Source organism: Acomys minous (assembly GCF_964271855.1).
Source record: "Acomys minous genome assembly, chromosome: 3".
NCBI lineage: Eukaryota > Metazoa > Chordata > Mammalia > Rodentia > Muridae > Acomys > Acomys minous.
This window is the reverse complement of record NC_140485.1, coordinates 78,328,269-78,345,381: the sequence shown is the minus strand read 5'-3', so window position 1 is coordinate 78,345,381 and position 17,113 is coordinate 78,328,269. Positions and strand designations below refer to the sequence as shown.

The 17,113-nt window shown below is 53.6% G+C and overlaps 1 protein-coding gene and 1 long non-coding RNA gene across 7 annotated transcripts in view; one reads left to right on the top strand and one right to left on the bottom strand.

Moving 5' to 3' along the window:
* The window catches only part of LOC311594194, a 522,815-nt gene extending 506,896 nt beyond the window's left edge, over window positions 1-15,919 (bottom strand). The window contains exons 1-2 of the long non-coding RNA XR_014777989.1: window positions 14,387-15,919; window positions 11,019-12,491 (exon numbers count right to left, since the gene is read on the bottom strand). This is a non-coding gene — a long non-coding RNA (uncharacterized lncRNA). The remainder of the gene's footprint in view (window positions 1-11,018; window positions 12,492-14,386) is intronic.
* The window catches only part of DLGAP4 (DLG associated protein 4), a 154,167-nt gene that overhangs the window by 97,513 nt on the left and 39,541 nt on the right, over window positions 1-17,113 (top strand). For 4 of the 6 annotated variants that reach the window (XM_084775669.1, XM_084775668.1, XM_084775667.1 and 1 more), the window contains 3 exons: window positions 929-1,043; window positions 2,076-2,126; window positions 5,947-6,187. In XM_084775669.1, coding sequence (XP_084631795.1) covers window positions 929-1,043; window positions 2,076-2,126; window positions 5,947-6,187 — 407 coding nt within the window. Of the gene's footprint in view, window positions 1-928; window positions 1,044-2,075; window positions 2,127-5,946; window positions 6,188-15,929; window positions 16,945-17,113 lie in introns of those variants that run through there. The other 2 variants (XM_084775671.1, XM_084775672.1) reach the window with 1 other exon arrangement.

Genomic DNA, 17,113 nt, shown 5'->3' with positions numbered 1-17,113 from the left:
TGGCTCAGGTAAAATTCTGCCACGGGAGCCATTTGCACTCCCATAGGGAAGTTGCCCCCGGGGTACTCTTCATGGTTGCAGCCTGTTGACCTTGGCCTTGCTGGCTACTGTGACTGCCTTGGGACACATCCGCATCCTGAAATCCTTCCCCCAGCCCACTAGTGTGTCCTCCCCATTCCCTAAGTGAGGACCATGAGATGGGAGCACAAGGTGGGGCGACTTGCCAGGCGCCCTCTGCAGAAAGCTGGAGGCTGTTCCAAGCCCCATGTCGGGAGCCCAAACTGTGTGCTGTGTAGAGTAACGCTGGGGGTGGGGGCGTTCAGGGGAAAGACTGACACACTGGGTCTGCTGGGCAAGCTGCAACCCCTTATCCGGACATCACAGTGGCCCCGAGGCCCTTTGGGCATTTTTAGGTAAATACCAAAGCTTTGGGCCTCCACCCACGTCTGTCTAGTCTCTGGAATGGCCTCAGATTTTCATTTTATAGACTTGGACTAGGCTGCCTGACATCCAGTTTAAAACAGGCAAATGCAAGCACGTGCTGCCACCTTGAGGCCACAGCGGACATGACCAGTAAGGGTTGCTTGCCATACTTTTTTTTTTTTTTTTTTTCTTTAAAGTCAGGGTTTCTCTGTGTAGCCTTGGCTGTTCGAGACTCATCTTGTAGACCAGGCTGGACTCAAATTCACAGGGCTCTGCCTTTCTGCCTCCCCTAGTGCTGGGACATTGCCACTACCCCGTGCCACAGATTTTTGTTAGTTCTTCCAAAGGTGGGAGTTCTCCCTCTGTGTGGAGCCCCGACCCAGGCGGGCAGGGCTTCCTTTTTCCTTCTGCCACTGAGTAATCTTAGTCAGTCTTCTTCCTCCTGGCCTCAGTTTCCCGTGCTAAAATGGATGGGCTGAGCCCTGTCTCCCCCTCTCCCTCCCAGGAGTCTGGACCGCTTGGATTCAGTGGACATGCTGCTACCTTCCAAGTGCCCCAGCTGGGAGGAAGATGACAACCCCATCAGTGACAGCCTCAACGACTCCAGCTGTATCAGCCAGGTAAGGGTGACGAGGAGGTCCAGGGGCTCAATGCATTGGTGTCCTCCGTGTCGAGCTCTGTGCTCAGCTGCTGCCTCCGTATCTTGGGCCTGGCTCGAACTGTTACATCCTCAGAGAGGCCTTCCCTCGTCACCCTGCATACGGTAGACCTCCACAGTGTTGCCAGACCCTGCCTAATGTGTCACTCCCTGGAGTTATATTAGTTTACTGATCCCTATGGCATTCTCCCTCTTGAGACTAGGGGTCTCCTTACACACTGTATTGTTCCCTGTAGCTTCCTGTCACCTAGCCCAGTACCCAGCCAGGCAGAGGCTCGGGTAGGTGTTTTGGTAGGCGTGTCATTGCTTTGTTTGACCATCTCACCTGCTCTCTCCTCTCTGTCTTCCTGTGTCTGCCCCTCTTGTCTGCCTGTCTGTCTGTCTCTTTCTGTCTCTCCCTCCCTCCCTGCCTGCCCTTTTCTCCCCTCATTCCCCCTAGGTCTTCTGTATGTCCTCCGTCTCTACAGTTCTGCTTCTCACATACTCTTTCTCCATCTCTGCCTGCCCCGGGTACCCAGAATACCTTTGCCCTTAGTTATACAGAACGGCATCTGGAATCTGCTATGCTGGGGGCGGGGTGGGGGAACGGGGGAGCCCCCACAGACTTCACCCACACACAAGGAACCTTGTCCAGCCCAAGTTCTCTTCTAATCCAGGGTCCTCTGACTGTCCCCTTCCCTAAAACTTTACCTCTAAAAGGCTGAGTGTCTTAAGCTGCATAGATGACCCTCAGGTTGCATACAGCCCAAGGGAAGACGGTCCTGGGTACCATCTCTGACCTATGCTTCTGGCTGGGTTGTCTGCCCAGGTGAAAAGAGGTAGGCAAAGCACCCATGGTTCCAGGAAGAGTAGAGAGAATGCATTCTCAGTAATGTCAGCCCTGGAAGTCAGCCTCCCGTGCCCGAGGAAGCCAGGTAGGGTATTGGGGAGTCCTGAGTAGCCCAGCCCAGGCCTGGCCCTCCTCTGACCCACACACTCTCTCTCTCTCCTGCAGGTTTTTGGACAGGCTTCCCTGATCCCCCAGTTGTTTGGCCATGATCAACAGGTCAGTATATTTGCCGTTCTCTTGCACCCCAAACCAGAGTACAGGGCTGGGTCTTAGGCCTTCAGCTGAGTGGTCAAGGCAGCCAGCCTGGGTGGGTCCAAGCAGAGCCTGCTGTTAGAAAGGCAGCCCCTGTGAGGATGGAGTCGAGGTGCACATCATCCGTGTCCCCAGCCCCTCGCACCCTGTGCCATCACTTCACTGCCTTAGATTGTTCTTAACACCGGGGAAGCCATGAGCTAGGTTCCGAGGATGGACGAGAAGTTGCCACGGGCAATGGAGCATCTCCCCTAATGTCTCCTGCCTCCCCCTGGAGCCTGGGTCAGCAAAAGGAGCCTGGTTTGCAGGCGTGCTTTTTTTAAATCTATTTTTATTTTCGTTTCTTAAATCTCTTTCTCCCTTCTCCTCCCCAATCCCTTTCAACACCCCAACACCAGGTAGGAGAAAAAGAAGGTGAGTGGGGAGAAGGAACATTAGCTCTCTTTGGCTACTTCCTGCTGTTTAGGGTCATCACGTTCTTTGGAGCAACACCAACCTCCGTCATCAAGATATTTAGCCAGCAACAGCAAACGCAGCAACAGACTCCTCTTCCTCTTCTAACTGTCTCCTCCAAGCGTTCTTCTTGAAGCCCCTCCTTCCTCTTTCTCTCTGGGCTCTGGTATTTATACCCTCTCAGAGTCCACACAAGATGTTTTCCAGCTGGCAAAGACCACACCTCCGCACAAGACAGCTTATTGTTGCCAAAGATCACGCATCCTTTCACAAGGCTGTTATCTGCTGTGGGCAGACTGGAGCACCCACCCCCCCCACCCCCCGTATCCCACACCTGGAATTAAAACAAAAACATGTTTATATAAGCTAACTTGAGTTTTTAAAGAAGCCAAAACTTCCAGAACAGTGGTTGGTCAGACACTCCCAAGCTGGTTTGGTATCAGCTAAGTGGTGAGATACACTTTCTCCTTGAGGACCTCCCCCTGCCCCTTTCTCCCATATCCTGGATGAGACCAGGAAGACTTTTGTTTGGACAGGTTGGGGGTTAAGAGGCATTCTCTGACAGGTTGCAGATCCCCTGGGTTTCCCCTTTCCAGAGCCCTAGCAGGGCCTTTAAGGACATGGGGGTGTTGACACGAGTGTGGAAACTTTTCAGCTTTATAAAGATTGGCAGATGTGATCCCAGCACGGCTGTGTCTGTCTGAACTATACTTCCTATAGACACTTGTCCCTACAGGTGGTTCCTCCCCTCCTAGCTCAAGGCCAGAAAACGGTGCAGGAAATGTACTCAGAGTTCAGCCTTCACCTTCATCAGGAGCTGGCATGTCTCCCAGGGCACATACCACATCGAGGCAGAGCTAGTGCTTGCCGACTCCTGATTCCAGCCACTGCACGTGCTGTGCCCCTCCCCATGTTCAGGACAGCTCGTTACTCTGTGAGGGGTACCCCGTAGGCCAGGCAGTTCTCCATCCTATGGTGAGCATGTGATGTTAACACGCAAAGCCCCATGGCAGCGCCTGTACGCAGGAAGCCCTCAAGGAGACTCACACAAACTACTTGACACCTGCTCGCATTTTGGGAACAAACATTTATAAACATTTGCTCATTCCACCCAGCAACCTGCATTTTCAGGTGCATGTGACCAGGGACTCTTTGCTGGTCACTCTGGACTCTGAGCAGGTGACTAGTTACTTCATGTCATCTTGGTTTTGTCGTTTTGAGGCAGGCTCTCATGTCTCAGGCTAGCCTTAATCTTCCTGTGCAGCCCACCTAGCCTTCACATACGGACCCTCCTGCCTCCATATCCAAGGGTGACATGGACCACTACACCCAGCTCTCAGTTTTGACAACACTTTGAAATTAAGACTGACCTCAGCCCCGTTTTTATAGATGGAAAACCGAGGCAGGTGATTCTCACACATTCATATTGTGAGGAAAATGGTGGGCCAGCCAATGAAACTTTGTCAGTCTGTTCTCAGAGCTCCTCTGTTAATGGTGCAGTTCCAAAGCAAGACCTTGCTGCCCTGGGCAGTCACAGAAGCTCTCAAAATACCTCAGTTTGCAGCTTTGAAAGATAACACTGATGCTTTAATGTCCTCTGTAGGTGTATTTTGGGTGTGCCATGTGGCCTGATTTTAACATAGCAGATTGTCCACTAGAACTTCTGCAGTGGCGGTCAATGTTTGTCCATGTGGCTTCTGACCCAGTGAAATGTGGCTAGGATGAGGAGCAAACTTTATGCAATATTTTTGTTTTGTTTTTGTTTGGTTGGTTGGTTTTGGTTTTTTGTTTGTTTTTTGAGACAGGGTTTTTCTGTGTAGCTTTGGCTGACCTAGACTGGCTTTGTAGACCAGGATGGCCTCGAACTCACCATGATCCGCCTGTGCTGGGATTAAAAGTGTGTGCCACCACGCCTGGCAGTTGATGCAGTTCTAATTAATTTAAACCTAAATAGCATAGTCACACGGCTCCTAGCCTCCCAGTTGTGTGACCTAAAGAATGCCCAGGCTGTTCCATTTCACGCAGACAAGGAAAGGTGTACTTAGGAGAGCATCTGCTGCTGGGTTAGAGCTGGCCCCAATCCACCTTTCCTCCACATGATGCTCAGTCTGCTGTGCCTCCTCCCCTAGCTGTGGGCTCCTCGGGCTTCCACCTAGTGTCCATCTGTGGCCAGCTGACTCGAGCTTATCCTGCGTGGCTTGTAGCTACCAACATAGCCTGGGAGTCAGTAAGCCCTACCAGAATCTTCTGACAGTGTAGGTGTGGTGAGGCCCGTCTGTGTCAACCCTCTAGCCTCTAATATTCAGGATCCTGAGTGGCCACCTCTGGAGGGATGCTTAGGGATGTAATTTGAGATGGCAAATATACCCACAACCACTCTCCACATTGCCCTGGTGGACATCAGGTGTCCTCACTGCCGCTGCCCTCATTCCAACCCACCTTCCCCCGCCAGGCTATTGTATCGGCTTCTCTCTAGCCTCTGCCCTCCCCCGGACCCTCTCCCCGTACCACAGCACCCACAGGACCCTCTTCCTCTGCCCTCCCCCGGACCCTCTCCCCGTACCACAGCACCCACAGGACTCCTCTTCCTTACATATTTGGAGTGCTGGTTCTGTTCATCCTCACTAGGTACCCTTGACAAGTATCTTCCTCTCATTGGCCCTTTTGGGTTTGCTTTTTCTTTGGTTTGGGTGTTTTGTTTTGACTTACAGACCTTATTAGGCCACACAGTGGTAAACATCCACTGCACCTAGTAAACCCTGTTCCAACATTCAGGACAGGCTAAATTACCAATGGATCACTGACTTTTTTCATGATGAATTCAGATGTGACCTTAAACTCTTTCTTTTTTTCTTGTCTTTTGTCTTTTTTTTTTTTTTTTAAGATTTATTTATTTATTTATTTATTTTATATAGTGTTCTGCCTGCATGTGAACCAGTAGAGGGCACCAGGTCTCATTATAGATGGTTGTGAGACACCATGTGGTTGGTGGGAATTGAACTCAGGACCTTTGGAAGAACAGCCAATGCTCTTAACCTCTAAGCCATCTCTCCAGCCCAGATTTTAAACTCTTTCAGTAGATTAGTACAGACAACAAGATTTAATCTTGTTAACATCCTGTGGCATTGCAGCTTTCTTTTCATTGTAGGTAGAAAAACTGAAGGCCCACAGAGGTGAAAGGGGCTGCTTACTTCTTAAGAGCCCACCTGTGCCCTGAGTGAGGGGGAGGGAGGAGAGAGAGGCTGAGTAGACCAGCAAAGCCTGCCTCTGATGCCTGCCTCTGATGCCTGCCTCTGATGCCTGCCTCTGATGCCTGCCTCTGTCTGGACAGGTCCGAGAGGCCGATCTGAGCGACCAGTATGAGGCAGCCTGTGAGTCGGCCTGCAGTGAGGCTGAGTCCACAGCGGCTGAGGCACTTGACTTGCCACTGCCCAGCTACTTCCGCTCCCGCAGCCACAGCTACCTGAGAGCCATCCAGGCAGGCTGCTCGCAGGAGGAGGACAGTGTCTCCCTGCAGTCCCTCTCCCCACCGCCCAGCACTGGCAGCCTCAGCAACAGTCGCACGCTTCCAAGTGAGTACCGTAATGCAGGAGGGTTGGCGGTCTGTTGTCCATTTTGTACTGCCCACTAGGAGAACACCGGAAGTGGCCAGGTGGGCAGTTTAGAGAAAGAGAGAGAGAGAGAGAGAGAGAGAGAGAGAGAGAGAGAGAGATATGCTGGAGAGAGACCCATAGGTTACTACAAAAAGGATGGTGGAGAACCAGAGGTGGCCTTGAGGCTGAGCTTTCCACCAAGTGGCAAACTGAAGCCTAAATGTCCCAGGGGCAGATGATGGAGAATGTGGGAGCCCAGAGGTCCACGGCTGCTTCCTGCTCAGAGCAGCTTCCTGCTAGTAGGTGGGCCTTACCCACCCACGGGGGTTAGCTGTGTAGACAGACCTTCAGGGAAGGCGAGAAGATGACAGTGGAGGGCTTAAATCTGCTCCCGGCCTTCCCAGTGGGGTCGGTTTGTCTCACACTCACTGTCAGTGAGGGCCCTGCTTCCCTCATCCCGTTCTGATGTCTCTAAAGATGACCCCTGTGTGAGCCGAGGCCAGAGCCATCCTGTGTGTGCAGGCCAGGCAAAAGCAGGAAGTCAGAGCAGGGAGAACACAGCTCGGAGTCTGTGTTCGTTGAGAAGGCGGCCTTGCGTCCTCCCACATCTCCAGGCCTACAGGGTCCGAGGGTGCTGGACTGTGCAGGAAGCTTCCCTGCAGTACTCTTCCCGTGGACAGACCCCCAAGTAAACGGCATCTGCTGGGGTGTGGGAGGCACCGTCGCCATAACTGCTTCTCACAGCTCTGACAGTCAAGGGCAACGGTGTGGCATTGTGTTAGAAGAGACAGCCAGCGCCTTTAAGTGCTCAGCTAGCATTTGATGTCACTGAGTCTCCCTGAGTCCCACGTGTACACAGGTAACCAGCACTGACTAAAGGGACTGGTCTCTTCAGGGAACGGAGCAGAAACGTTAGCCCCACTGCACCTCCCACGCCCTCTGCAGCCCTCCCAACCCACCCCTGAGGTGGGGTAGTCGCTAAACTCTGGCCCCTTTGATACCTGAAGGAATAGCCTTGTCCCGTATTAAGAGTCCGGTCTAATCTCAGGACTTGAGACTAGCCTGCCATGAATCCCACACAGCAGCGCCTGGGGCCTGCCGTGCCTGGAAAGCCCTGAATGGGGGAGCTCGCGGTGGTTGATGTTTTCTCGGGTCTGGTTCGCTGTTGTCTCTGGTTCTACTGGTTCTGGGTCTCGGAACAGCTGAAGCCAGTCTGGATTTCTGTCCTGATGGGAAGGGCCTTCCTGGTCCTTAGCTCCTGGCGTGGGCAATGCTGCTTCCTTCTCCCCTCGGCTTCTCCATCACTCCGCCTTTTGGCTGGGCAGTGTGTCCTAGAACAGAGCCCTCTAAAGGCAACTGCAGCGCTACCCCGTGACTATTTTACGTGTCTGAAAAGAGGCCGTGGAACGTGGAGTAGGGACTGCTCCACTAGTGCCTGGCTTCTAGACCTGCTGTCATGTAGGCTGAGCAGCTACTTCACTTTAGAAGTTTCCAAGCCGAGGTGGAGGCCGCTGTTCTGTGGCTTCCAAATCCAGGGAGCTCTGGCCTCGAACCCCGCTGCAGCCCCATGGGAGTCGCAGGCACACATCACGGTCTCCGCATTCTCATGCCCTCACAAGTTGTTTTTTTTTGGGGGGGGGGGCAGGGGTTGTTTTGTTTTTGTTTGTTTTTCTGGTTTTTCAAGACAGTGTTTCTCTGTGTAACAGCCTTGGCTGTCCTAGACTCCCTTTGTAGACCAGGCTGGCCTTGAACTCACAGAAATCCACCTGCCTCTGCATGCCGAGTGCTAGGATTAAAGGCGTGCGCCACCACACCCGACTTGTTTTTGTTTTTCTGAGATAGGGTTTCTCTGTGTGGCCTTGGCTGTCCTGAAACTTGCTCTGTAGACCAGGCTGGCCTCAAACTCAGAGATCCGCCTGCCTCTGCCTCCCAAGTGCTAATGAGATGGGCTTAGAAGGACACGCAGCATCCACAGAAATTCACTGCAAGTAAACCCTCACTGGCCAGTTTCCTTCAACCTCATTACTCATGAGTGAATGGACCAAAGATGCGTGACAGCTGCACACCCCAGAACCCAGGTCCAGGTGGGCCCCTCTGTGGCTTAGCGCTTGCTTCAGTAACGCTGCACAACCAACATAATACAGCAGTGGGCATTCCTAAGTTCATCAGTCTCATTCTTCTCCTGGGACCAGAGGTCCTCCTGAGATCAGTGGTCCAGCCAGGATGAGTTCTTCTCACGAGGAAGGCAGAAGGCGAGAGAGCAAGTTCTAACAAACCGTAGGAGCCCGACATAAGCGAACATCCCATCAGCTAAAGCAAGGTGTATAACTGAGCGCTCAGTGGAGGGTGAGGGCCCTCTCTTGTAGAGGAGACTGTCTCCCTATGGCAAAGAGTGTGAACACCACGGGGGAGAGAGGGGGGAAGGATCGGTGGCAGTAGTTCAGCCTGCTGTATCCCGCACGTGCAGCCGTGTCTCTCCCATGTAGAAAACACTTATCCTACCCAGGATCCCCCAAAGTTTCATAGAGCCACTGCGTTGCCATCCATGATTTGTGCCAGATCTGGTTTGTGGCTCCTCTTGAGCCATCATCCTATGATCTAAAAACCCATGTCACCTTTCCTGTAGTGCAGCACCCTCTTCCCCCCAGTGAAAACTTGACTTAGCAAAATAAGGACAGGACAGCTGCTACTCACACTCTGCTCAGGAAGGAGAGGAGGGGACTTGTAGACTTGCTGACTCGTACTTGAGATAGGCGAATATTCCTGAAGATTTCCCTACCCTGAGAAATGCACTTTGGGCCTCTGCCTGCTTCCTCCATAAGAACAGCAGGCACATTCATCTTCTTTAGTCGAAGCAGATTGGCCTAGCTCAACTATATTTAATTTAATTAATTCAGTTTAATTTCATGTAACCCTTTGTGCCAGTCATATCCACAGCCACTTCGAGTCAGGCCTCCCTTTACTTGGTTACTCCTACGCTGGGCTTCTGAGGGACCAACCATTGAGCTTTCTGACAGCTCCTCTGGCCACCTGAGAAGTTTTTATTTATGTGTATGTGTGTGCGCCTGCTTTTCTGTATATGCACTACATGAATGCAGGTGACCATAGTGGCCAAAGAGTGTGCCAGATCCCTGGGAACTGGACTTTCAGGCAGTTGTGAGCCAAACCCCATCCTTTGCAAGAATATCAAGTGCTTCTCTCTCTCTCTCTCTCTCTCTCTCTCTCTCTCTCTCTCTCTCTCTCTCTCTCTCTCTCTCTCATATCTCACTATGTGACCCTGGCTCACAGAGATCAGCCTGCCTCTTCCCCCCCCCCCCAGTGCCTAGATTAAAGACCTAAGGCACAGCCCCAGCCTGCGTAGGACTTTAACAGGCAGTGAGTTCGTTTTGATCTCTCCCCCAGGCTCTGTCTTAATTTCAGAATGATCTACTAGCTGGAGACTGAAATTGGCGGATTTATTTTCCAACTCAGCCATCTCTAGGCTCTCTCGGTCCCCCTGAGCATCCCTGACAACCTGGCTCTTCCTTTTGTGAGGTCTTCTGTCTTCTGAGTCCTTATGTGAAGAAGCCAGACCTTGTATCTTCTTACTTCAGGTCAGGTGAATTTCAGTGAGGGGGTCTGACCCACACAGAACCCAGGCATCTTTCCCCAGGCTTCTCTAAGAGTTTGCTCACTGCTTCCTCATCGCTTGGTCCCGGGGCCAATGTGATATACCCTGGTTGCCGCCACATACCGGTCTGTGTACCATCGCAATGTGGCTACAGAACAAACACTGGGGACCGTGAGTTTGAGACCGGCTGTATCCTGGGCCCAAAGGCTGTTCAGGAGCCAGCGTCCCAGCCAGGCCATGTTTTTCCCACGGAAGTGGCTGAAGGATAGGAGGACAACCTCATTTGTGACACATTTCAAGTGTCTCAGTTTCACATTTGCAAACAGCCACTTGATTAAAGTGATAATTCAGCCGGTCACAGAACGGACGCTCACATGAACATGCACACTGCACATCCTGGACAAGCTAGCATTTGGTATTAACCGTCGGGGTGTGGGGCTCCAGCTATTCTGTCTGGGGGCTTTTGAACAAATGAATATAGTCAAAAGTATTGTGCAGCAACATCTCATACCTGCTCAGTCACATGTGCGCAGACATACAGAAAGACTAGCGCGTCAAGACCTGTATATGGTATGGAAATGGGTTTGGAAGGATGGCTCAGCGGTGCAAACATCAGGACCCATGCTTGGATCCCTAGTATCATGGTGGGGTGGGGGTTGCGGGGAGGGAAGCCAGGTGTGGTAATAAACCTGTCTTGGTGTTCCATTGTTGTGAAGAGACACCATGATGAAGGTGACTCCTTTTGTGGCGGGGGGGAGGGGGGGGGAGATAGGGTAGGAAGGGGGGCGCAGTGTGGAGAGGGATTGAGACAGGGTTTCTCTGTGTAGCCCTGGCCATCTTGAAACTCCCTCTGTAGATCAGGCTGGCCTCAAACTCACAGAGATCCACCTGCCTCTGCCTCCCAAGGCATGCTGGGACTCAAGGCATGCACCACCACCGCCTGGCTCAAGGCAACTCTTAGAAGGGAAAGCATTTAATTGGGGGCTTTGTTACAGTTTCAGAGCCATTATCATCATGGTGGGAAGCACGGCATGGCAGGCAGGCATGGTGCTGCAGAAGGAGCTGAGAGGTTTACATCATGATCCTCAGGCAGCAGGTGTGGGGACGTCGGGGGGGGGCGGGGTGCAACACGGACATGCATACAGACACTGGGTCTGACGTGCACCTTTGTTTTTCTTTTTGTTTTAAAGATTTATTTACTTTTATTATGTATACAGTGCTCTGGCTGCACATATACCTGCAGGCCAGTAGAGGGCACCAAATCACATTATAGATGGCTGTGAGCCACCATGTGGTTGCTGAGAATTGAACTCAGGACCTCTGGAAGAGCAGGTGGTGCTCTTAACTACTGACCCATCATCTCTCCAGCCCTGTCACGCACTTTCGAAACCTCAAAGTCCACCCCCAGTGACACACTTCCTCCAACAGGGCCACGTCTCCTAATGCTTCTAAACCTCCTCAAACAGCCAACCCGCTAGGGACTAAATATGCAAATCTATGAGCCTATGAGGACCATTCTCATCCCAACCACCAGAGCCTGTAATCCTAGCTCTGAGGAGGCAGGCATTGGTCAGCCAGTCTAGCCAAATTGGTGAGTTTCTCAAAAATAAGGTACAGACTGGGTTGCTGTTAATTGAATGGTAATGGTCTACTAAGTGTTTATTATGTTATTATGGTGATATTGTCTAGCCCGCTTTTATAATCAATAAAGACACAGACACCTGATGTATTTTGGAATAGCCTATTTTCACCTGGGGCAAGGCAGGTAGTACTTCCTAAGCTGTCTTCAGTTATCTCCCAGCCCCCAGCCCATGCTGTCTGCTGCTAATAATGTCTATTTGATTTGCCTCCCATCCATAATCCCAAAACACCTGCTAGGGTTGTTCATCTGGCCCATTTCCCTCCCGTGGGACTTCAGAGCTCCTCCTCTGGGCCCACGGGGCGTCTCTCCTGTCTCATGGCAGTTCTTCTCCTTCCTCCTCTGTCCCGTCTCCTTCTCTCTCCCAAGATTCTCTCTGCTCAAAGCCCTGGAACTTCGCTCCGCCCAGCCCTCTGCCTTGCCCAGGTGTATTTATTCAGCCAAGCAGGGAAGCAAGGTTCAGGGCTGCAACCAGATCTTGTGAGCCGGTAATTAGCATCAGAACACACAGCACCAGACCAACCTCCAGCAAGACTGGAAACGACACCAAACATAGACATGCCCATCTACGTGTGTATGTGCACACGCATGCATAAATGTGCATGCGGCCACACAAAGAAAGATGTTTAGACATGCATAACTGATACTCCCAGACATATATACATACATACATGTGCGTACCTAATTCAACACACCCCTGCACACAAAGTGTATGCGTGTGTGTCTCCATCAAAGCCACACCCACACACCTAGAGGAAAGCATGCCTTAGGAGACTGCCCCTCCAAGCTTCCCCATTGGCCTTCAGTGTGGGTTCCCGCAGTGACCGCCTCACACCTGCTTGTTTGCCCTCTGCTCCTCTCATACTCAGCAGGTAAACTCACCAAAGCCACCAGACTTCCAGGTCTCTGGCCAGAGCTGCAGTTGGCCCATGTGGTAGTTAAGAAAGGGCATGCCTGCTTATGACGCTTTGCCACCATCTGCTGAAGTGTCACCGTGATGCCGTTTCTATTAGAATAAGGTCCTTTACCTTCATCTGCAAAAAAAAAAAAAAAAAAAAAAAAAAAAGTCATAGTAATTATATAATCTGACTATGTCTGCATTGTGCATAGCACCCCACATGCACATACAGGGCATCCTTAATCAGTGTAAAACCTGTACAACCATACGTGGCAGTTCTGCCTGTGCTCACCTCGCTCTGCACAGACACACACCAACACGCAGCCACTGCTCAGAAGGCGCCCCTCTTTACTACCCTGCCCTGCATTTGTTCTGAGCCTGATTGGCCGAGAGGCATGTAGCCGTTTGTTTCCACACTGTGAGCACAGGGGCTCACAGACCAGATGTAGGCAGGTGGGACGATGCGGGTGCAGGGTGGATATTGAGGCAGTGGGCCCCTAGCAGAGTGGCCGAGGCAGGCTGTGTGCCTGCCCACCGCTCCTCACTGCTGGCAGCTTCCCAGCTCTATTGCTAGCATTCCCACCCTCCCTCCCCCTTTCTGACCCAGTTTCCACGTTCCAGAAATAGCTCTGGCAGGTGACTGGCAGGCGGGTCAGCAGTAGCTCAGCTGCCACTTGTACAGGCCTCTTCCCTAGCCAGAGGACACCTGGGAGTGGCCGTGAGGGCCATGAGCTGACCCTTTCGTCTGCCTCCGATCCTGCCTCTCCTCTCCGCATGCCTCTGAGAGGAAGCAGGAACAGCGACAGGCCTCCCTCCCATCTCTTCCCTCAGCTCCCCCATCCCAGTCTGCGCCTTCTGTTTCTCCCTCAGCCCTCTGTTCCTCTTCTTTCTCTTCCTCTCAATTTTAGCTCTCCCCACCCCCCTTCTGCGTCTCTCCCACTCCCTCTGAATCACATCACAGATTCAGAAGCTGAGATATCACACAGGAACCTCAGCAAGTGGCGTGGGGGTGGGAGGACTACTGTGTGGCACCCTGATCCTGACAATTATACCCTCTGTATCTTTAAATGTGAATATGGTCATACGTGCATGCGTGTGAACACACACACACACACACACACACACACACACACAGTACATAGGCTTAGGATCATTCCCTGCCCATACTGGAAGCTCCTGGCTGAACTGCGCAAGTTCCAGTTCAGAAAGCATTCCTGCTCCCTGCTCAGAGGCCCAGGGTACTTGTTTCAATGCTGCTGTGTCACTCTGAAAAGGCATCTGTCCCTCCTGGGGCCTCATACTGGTTATCTGGACCTTGGCTTTGAGGACTGGTCTTATCTGTAACCATCCAAGTCACAGGCTGCTTTCCCTTTCCTTTTGTTCCTTCTCCCATCCCTCAGAACTCTTTCTGGTTTCTTCAATCCCTTTTCCTTCCCCTGCACACATACATAGGAAGGGAGGCTGAAAAAAATACCGAGAGGTCTTGTCTCCCAAGCCTAGTCCATCCCCAATCTCTGGCAGATTCCTGTCAGCTCAGCCCTTCCAACCCCCAGAGTGTCAGGGCAAACACCCTGTAATTTGTTTGCCATTTCTTATCCCTGGAGCTAAGGACTGAGATTTAATCTGAGTTAAGCAGATTAAGTGTGCCACCATCAATTAGTGATGTCTGCTATGGCCAGAGTCACACATACCTCCCAGTCCCAACTTAACCCAGTTACACACACACACACACACACACACACACACACACACACACTTGAAGTGGGGGTGGAGTGGTTCAGAAAGCTACTGCAGCCTAGAGGAAGTGTCACAGTCAAGGTCACTCAGCAAATAGGTCAAGGAGATGTTTCTCAAAGCCTTGAGTTCTCCCTAGTCCTGTGGGGGTTAGGAAGGAAGCAACCCAAGGGCTTGATGAGCAAGCCAGTTAGAGGCTGTCACACCGGTCAGACAGGGGCCAGTGGCCCTGTCAGGGCCATAGGGTCAGAGGTGGTAGGATTCAAGAGGCCCTCTGTGGAAGAGTCAGTTTCTTACCGCTGAAGCAGGCACCTCTCCTGAGAGGGCGCTGGGTAGAAGCCGGGCTTCCTCCTTCCGTTCCCAGATGTCCTTAGATACCTGAGTGCCTACCTACCATGTACTGAGTACACAGATTATCACTGGTCAGATTTTTAAGCAATTCGGAGAAGTGGTGATCTAGACAGCCTCCAACACAGCTGCCATTTCTGGACAGCTGGAACAGGACAGTACCTGGGAAGGAGCCGTCCCCCTCCCTCAGGAAAAGCCCTGGCTCATCCCAGAGGAAGTGAGGTCTGTCTGCCAGCCGCCCCTCACCTCAGGCCTGACATGCAAGGACCCAGTCAGTACACGGAAGCTTCCCCATAGGGGACCCAATACAGGACCAGAAAAAATAGGACCGCCCTAAGCGTGCTGACTGACGTTCCCCCAGCACCAAGGTCTCATGCTTGGTGAAGTCCAAATCGAAGCTGCTCATGAGTTTTTCTTTTCGAAAGTGAGCTGGGTTCAGACTTTGTTATGAAAATTGTTTCCACCCAGTTTCTCTCCAGGGGGCACACCGCACTGGCAAACCTTAAAGAGAAAGGGGGACTTGCCCAAGGTTAGATAGAGTGCGTTGCTGAATTGGGAGGGTGGAGGTGGGCTGACTCGGGGTGTCAAACCGCAGCAAGAATTTCCTTTTCCTAAGTAAAGCAAACGAAACAGAATAGCAATGTGTAGCCAGTTACTTCTTTTAAAGTGCCCAGTGCTGACACTAAATGAGCTTGCTGCTCTCGTCGTCCTTAGGTCTTAATGCAAGAGAAAGATGTCTATTAGAAACAATGTTACTTCTCCATTCCTCACAGCCCTCGATCAGGTCCAAACGCTGAAAGCCGGCAACCAGCTTGCCACCCAGCAAGGATCTGTGCCTGGCGGACCTCCTGTAAGCCGAGTGCCAGTCTGCGAGAGGGGAGGGGATTCACTCAGGGAAGAAGCAGGAATGGGCTAGGGCAGGGTCGGTGTGTCTGTTGTCACATTTTACAGGGTCAAGCATCATCTCGTGTAAGGTCTCATCCTTAGGACCTTTAGGGGAAGCGGAGCAACTAAAAACTGCTAGGCTGCTTAGTGGCTAGGATTGCGTGCAGGGCGAAGAGCCCACGGTGGACTCCCTCCTCGGCCTCAGTTTCCCTCCCCACAGCGAAGCCCCGCCACCAGGGTGAGCGCACGCGGACGCCCCGCCGCTCCGCCTCCCGTACAGACCGTGCTTTGCGTTCCTGTTGGAACCGGTTTGGCGGGGCGGCTCGAGAGGGCGGAGCCCCTCAGCTCGGGCATGCGCGAGCCGGCGTGGGCGCGCACTCCCTTTCAAGACCGGCCGGCCAGGGCGTGGGCCGCCGCCCGGTACGCGTGCGCGCTTGCGCAGCGGCCCCGGCTCCGCGCGCCCCCTGGCGGCCCCGGAATCCCGGGCGACGCGCGCGCGGCTGACGCGTGGGGTGGGGCCGGCGCGGGGCTTTAACCCGGAGGCCCCGCCTCTCGGGCGTACAAAACCGGAGCCTCGGGCCGGGCCGCGTGAGGGAGGAGGGTGAGTGCCCACCGCTGGCCGCCTCTGCCGCCAGTCCGTCCGTCACTCCGTCCGTCTGTCCGACCCACGTCGTCGCCGCCGCCGCCACCTCCTCAGCCCGGACGCCCGGGGCCCGCCCAGCGCCGCCCGGAGCAGCCGCGGCCCCTCGAGGAGACGGGCGCCGCCCCCGCCCGGCCCTGTCCTGCCCCGTCTTCCCGTCTGTCCGTCCACCCGCGCTTCCGTCCTTCTGTCGGCGCCGCCGGCCCTCCGGCCCGTGTCCCCGCTGCGCCCGCTTTGTCTCTCCCTAGCTCGCTGTCTCTTTGTCTCTGCCCTCGCGCTCTCGGCCCCTCCCTCGCTCCGGGATCTCGGGTCCCCCCTCTCAGCGCTCCTCTGCTCTCTTACAGCCACGGGTTCTGGCACCCCCATTCTTCGGGACTACCCCCCTAGATCTTTTGGGGCCTCTCCTTCAGAACACACTCCATTCCCCCAGGGCTCCCTTGAGCTTACCACACATCCTCTGGGGGTCCTTCTTGATCCCAGTGCCCCTGATTCCTGGGGGTTGCCTCCACCTAGTCCGTATCTCCCCGGGGTTTTCCCTCTTCTCCAGGGCCTCCTATATCTGCCAGAACCTTTTAAGTCCCTTAGTGAACCCCTTGAGCCCCCTAATAATATCTCCCCAGCTCCCTAACTTCAGAGCCTCTGCCTTTCCTAGATTTGTCCACTGTGGCTGTCACTGTCTCTCCTTGTTCTCTGAGCGCCCCACTTCTCTGGACCCGGCCCCCCCCCCCCCCCCGCCTTGCTCTCCCTGCCTCTTCCACGCATCTGTGTCGATGGTCTCGCTGCTGTCTCTGGCGCGGGCGGCCTCCCTCTGAGCCTGCTTCTCTGCCCGGGGATCTTGCTCCCTTGCTTTTCTACCCGACCCCTGTCGCCCCTTCTTTCTGTTCCTTGTCTCTCCCGCTCCCTTTTCTGTCTCTGCCGGCTCTCTGGGTCTCTGACCCCCATCCGGCCCTCATGGCTTTGTGTCTGGAGCTCTTGAAGCAATGTGAGTGGTGGGGTGTCCGGGTCGGGCCGGGCGGAGTCTTCCCGCAGGCTGGCCGCGGCAGAGGCTCCATGGGGTTGGCGCTGGGGCAGGGGCTGGCGCTGGGGCAATGAGGCTGTGGGGCCTCTAGACCAGGGGGGACAAGGATGGTGGGGCCAGGCTGTCTGGCGAG